We start from the raw sequence: 4,775 nt of genomic DNA on the forward strand, positions 1-4,775 counted from the left end.
GAGGGAAGGCTGGCGTGTCCCCCCCCCCCCCGACAACCCGGGCCGGCCCTCCTTTCTGGAGGACTATATTTGGAAGCTGCTGACATCACAAAGGTGTCAACTGGCAACTGTCGTGCCCGGCGATCTCGGCTCTCCTTCCCGGCTCTCCTCCCTCCCGGCCCTCCTCCTCCTCCTCCTCCTCCTTCTCCTCCCTTCCCGCTCGGCCCCGGAGAAGGAGCGAGTCCTCCCGAGCCGGCCAAATGGGCCGGCGGCCGGCGGCGGTCTCCACGCCGTGACCCGGGCCCCGTCGGCCGGCGATGGGGGCCCCGTAGCCCTCCCGGCCGGCTCCGGCCGCCATGCCCCCGCCCGCCGGGCCCTGGTGGCCGCTGCTGCTGCTGGCCCTGGGGCCGGCGGCCGCCGGGAGCCCTCTCTGCCCCCCGCTCTGCTCCTGCCAGGCCCTGGAGGTGAACTGCTCCGGGCTGGGGCTGGAGGCCTACCCCGAAGGCCTGCCCCTGTCCACCCGCCGCCTGCTACTCGCCTCCAACAGGCTGACCTTCCTGCCGGCCGTGGACCTGGGCCACCTCAGCGACCTGGTCCACCTGGACTGTCGCCACAACCTCCTGTCCGAGGTGGCCGACTTCACCTTCGCCGGGGTCGGCCGGCTCGTCCACCTGGACCTCAGCTTCAACAACCTGAGCTCGCTGTCCGCCGAGAGCTTCTCCTCGCTCGGGGCCCTCATGGTCCTCGACCTGTCCCACAACCCCCAGCTGGCCTCCATCCCGCGCGACGCTTTCGCCAACACCACGTCCCTGAGGCAGCTGGACTTGAGCAGCACGGGCCTGACCTTCCTGGACGCCCTGACCGTCAGCCAGGTCCCCAGCCTCCGCTCCCTGCGCCTTGGCGGGAACCCCTGGATCTGCAGATGTAACCTCTTGGGCTTCACCATCTATTTGCTGGTGACTCACATCAGCTACCCAGGTAAGAGACGGGAAGGACCTGTGATCTCCCTCTCTCTCCTCTTTTATTTATTAAATGGCATTTGTCAGGCGCTTACTACGTGCCATGCACTGGGGAAGGACAAGCTCATCGTGTTGGACGCGGTCCACGTCCTACCTCCTAATCCTCATTTTACAGATGAGGGAACTGAGGCGCGGAGAATAAAAATTATGGTATCTGTTAAGCGCTTTCTACGTGCCGGGCACTGGGGTAGATTCCAGCTCATCGGGATGGATGCAGTCCATGTCCCATACCTTAATCTCCATTTTACAGATGAGAGAACTGAGGCACGGAGAATAATAATTATGGTATTCGTTAAGCGCTTTCTATGTGCCGGGCACTGGGGTAGATTCAAGCTCATCGAGTTAGACACGGTTCATGTCCCACACCTCAATCCCCATTTTACAGATGAGAGAACTGAGGCGCGGAGAATGATAATTATGGTATTTCTTAAGCTCTTACTACGTGCCGGGCACCACACTAAGCACCGGGGTAGATACAAGATCATCAGATTGGACACAGTCCCCGTCCCACATGGGGCTCACGGTCTTAATCCCCATTTTACAGATGAGGGAAATGAGGTATGGAGAATAATGGTAATTATGGTATTTGTTAAGCGCTTTTTACAGACGAGGGAGCTGAGGCACAGAGAGTAATCATCATTATTAGGTTCAGTTGAACTGCCCCACCTTCCGGGGGATAAATCCCAGAACTCCAGGGACTCCGGATTGAGGATGAACTGAGCAGGCTTAATTGAGTTTCCCAGCAGCCTGGGATGTAATGGACTACAAATCCTAGAATGCCCCGGGTCCCAAACTGAACGCGTTCTGTGGAATCTCCCCACATTCTGAGCCCCAAATCCCCAAATCCCCGGGACCCCGAATTGAGGATGAACTGAGCTTGCTCGGTTGAGTTTTCCCGGCATCCTGGAAGGTCCCGCGAGTCCCCGAACGCCACGGGGTCTGGACCGGGTCCACGGCGGCCCCGTTAGCCGTCGAGGTGACGGCGGAGGCCCGAGGTAGACGTCACCTCAGCGCCGCGGCCCCGTGCTCGGAGCAGATGGGGGAGACGACGTGTCCTTTACGCTCCCGAGCGTTGTCGTGACTCGGAGGGCGTCTGGAAGGAGACTGCCGAGTTACCTCGGGAGACTCCCGGCCTGCAGGACTTAGTTATGGCATCTATTAACCGCTCACTATGCGCCGAGCGCTGGGGTGGAAACAAGGCTTTCCGATCGGGACAACATCCCTGGTCCCCATCCAGCTTAACAGAGGAGAAAACTGAGCCCCAGTGGGTCACACGGCAGGCCAGGGGCAGAAACCCAGGTCTCCCGCCTCCCAGCCCCGGCTCTCTCCGCCCGCACTAGTGTTATTTTTTTTTTAATGGTATTTGTTCAGCGCTTACAGTGTACTGTACTAAGCGCTGGGAGTGATCCAGGTTAATCAGGTTGGACACAGTCCCTGTCCCACATAGGACTCGCAGTCTCAATCCCCATTTTGCAGATGAGGGAACCGAGGCCCCGAGAAGTGAAGCGACTCGTCCAAGGTCACACGGCAGAGAAGTGGCAGAGTCAGTATTAGAACCCAGGTCCTTCTGACTTACAGGCCTGTGCCCGATCCACTGGGCTACCCTGCTTCTCGAATGTGATCGCGTTGTGTTTACCCCCACACCGAATATTGTGCTTAGTCTTTATTAAATGCCTGAGGAAATACCACCATCACTATGATTATTCTTCTTATTATTTGATGATGCTGCATCTGCCGCAGGGTTTAACACAATGCTCGGCACATAAGCGCTTAAATAGTACTTTACGGGCAGGGAACCTGCTAAGTCTTGTGTTGGACACTCCCAAGTGCTTAGAACAGTGTTCCGCACATAATAAGCGCTCAATACCACTGACTGATTATTATTATATCCACTCCTGAACCTAATCCAGTGCTCGACCCCTACTAAGTGCTTAACTATTATTATCGTTATTATCATCGTCATTATGTGATCACGTCGTCAATGACAAATATTCACTCATTCGGTCGTATTTATTGAGCGCTCACTCTGTGCAGAGCACTGTACTAAGCGCTTGGAAAGTATACTTGGGCAACACGTAGAGACGACCCCTTACCCAACAATTGTGACGATTGTATTGTATCTATCCCGGCGCCCAGCAGAGCGCTCAGCCCAGAGTAAGCACCGGACAAACGCCCTCCCCGCCACCGATACCATGCGATCGGTCAGTCGTATTGACTGAGCGCTTACTGTGTGCCGAGCTCTGTATTAAACGCTTGGGAGGGTCCAGTAGAGCAATAAACACATCCCCCGCTCCCAGTGAGCTTGGTGACACCGGAGGCCTCTTGCCCTGGAGCCTTCCTTATTCATTCATTTGGTCGTATTTATTGAGCGCTCACCGCGTGCCGAGCACTGTAGCGAGCGCTCGGGAGAGTCCAACGGAACGACAAACAGAGGCGTTCCCAGCCCTCGACGAGCTCGGTGACGCTGTAGGACCGCCCTCCCGTGCCCTCCTTATTCATTCGCTCCTTTCGATCGTATTTATCGAGCGCTCGCCGCGTGCCGGGCACCGTTCTGAGTCCGGTAGCCCATTGAGCGGGCGCTGTGGCCGTGTCCCGCAGACGAGCAGAACGCCACGTGCCGGAGTCCGGACGAGCTGGAGGGCTGGCCCCTGACCCAAGTGGGCAACCCCCTCCGCTACATGTGCCTCACCCACCTGGACCGGCTGGACTACGCCTTCCTGCTGCTCATCGGCTTCTGCATCTTCTCGGCGGGCACGGCGGTGGCCTGGCTCACCGGGGCCTGCGCCGTGCTCTACGAGAGCGTGACCCGCAAGACCGAGGACGACGACGACGACCGCGAGGACGCCGTCGACCCCGGGCCTGCTCAGCTCCTCCCCGGCGCGGGGCAGGCCGACCCCCACGCCCTCGCTCAGAACGCGGTCTAGTCCACCCGGCGGTGGTCCCTCTTTCGGAGAAATACACCGACCTCCCCACCTCGGGGGTCCCGACTCCCGCTCCGCTCTCCCCCCGCCTCCGCCGGCGTTTAGTAGATGAGCGGGGCGGCCTAGAGGGTGGAGGGTAGACCTGGGTTCTAGCCCGCTCGCCCACCGTGGGACTTCGGGTGGGTCACTTCACCCCTCTGGGCCTCGGTGCCCCCATCTGGGAAATGGGGATGAAGGCAGCGAGCTCCACATGGGACAGGGACTGGGTCCGATCGGCTCGTATCCGCCCCGGGGCTTAGAACGGCGCTCGGCACAAACTAGGTGCTTAGCAAATACCCCGTGGATCGTGTCCAACCTGCTTAGCTTGTATCTACCCCAGTACCTATGACAGTAAGCGCACAGTGAGCGCTTCGATACCGTAAATACGTATTGAACACCTACGTGGGGAGCCGCTAGAATGAGCATTGGGGAGGGCATCGATTCGGCAGACCCGAGGCGCTTCCAATCTGCGGAGTGCAGAGCACTGTACTAAGCGCCTGGGAGAGCGCGATAGATAGTGGGCGCCATCCCCCGCCCTCGAGAAGCTTCCAGTCTGCTGAGTGCAGAGCACTGTACCGAGCGATTGGGAGAGCGCAGTAGTTAGTGGGCCAGATCCCTGTCCTGGAGGGGCTCTCGGTCTACTGTGTGCAGAGCACTGTACTGAGCACAATCCCTGCCCTTAAGGGTCTACCCTGCGAGCCGGAGAGAGAGCACAGTAGAGTTAACAGGCCCGCTCCCCGTCCCCACAGAGCTTCCGGCGTAGCCTCCTCTCCATCTCCGGACAGAGGCGGGAAGCGTCCGGGTCCCCCTCCCGGCC

General features: G+C 59.1%; 1 protein-coding gene across 1 annotated transcript; it reads left to right on the forward strand.

Moving 5' to 3' along the window:
• The first annotated feature begins 320 nt into the window (after positions 1-320).
• LRRC52 (leucine rich repeat containing 52) lies at positions 321-3,990 on the forward strand. Its single transcript, XM_007668478.2, has 2 exons — positions 321-957; positions 3,597-3,990. The coding sequence occupies exons 1-2, from the start codon at positions 336-338 to the stop codon at positions 3,920-3,922; spliced, it is 948 nt and encodes a 315-aa protein (XP_007666668.2). The 5' UTR covers positions 321-335; the 3' UTR covers positions 3,923-3,990.
• Positions 3,991-4,775: the final 785 nt, after the last annotated feature.

Source organism: Ornithorhynchus anatinus, chromosome 16, assembly GCF_004115215.2.
Source record: "Ornithorhynchus anatinus isolate Pmale09 chromosome 16, mOrnAna1.pri.v4, whole genome shotgun sequence".
Classification (NCBI taxonomy): Eukaryota; Metazoa; Chordata; class Mammalia; order Monotremata; family Ornithorhynchidae; genus Ornithorhynchus; species Ornithorhynchus anatinus.

What these genes read in the sequence shown, in the direction of transcription:
- LRRC52 (XM_007668478.2), top strand. Translation starts at nt 336, where the DNA reads ATGCCCCCGCCCGCCGGGCCCTGGTGGCCGCTGCTGCTGCTGGCCCTG. An exon ending in GACTCACATCAGCTACCCAG is followed by an intron (nt 958 to 3,596) that starts GTAAGAGACGGG and finishes CGTGTCCCGCAG; the next exon opens with ACGAGCAGAACGCCACGTGC.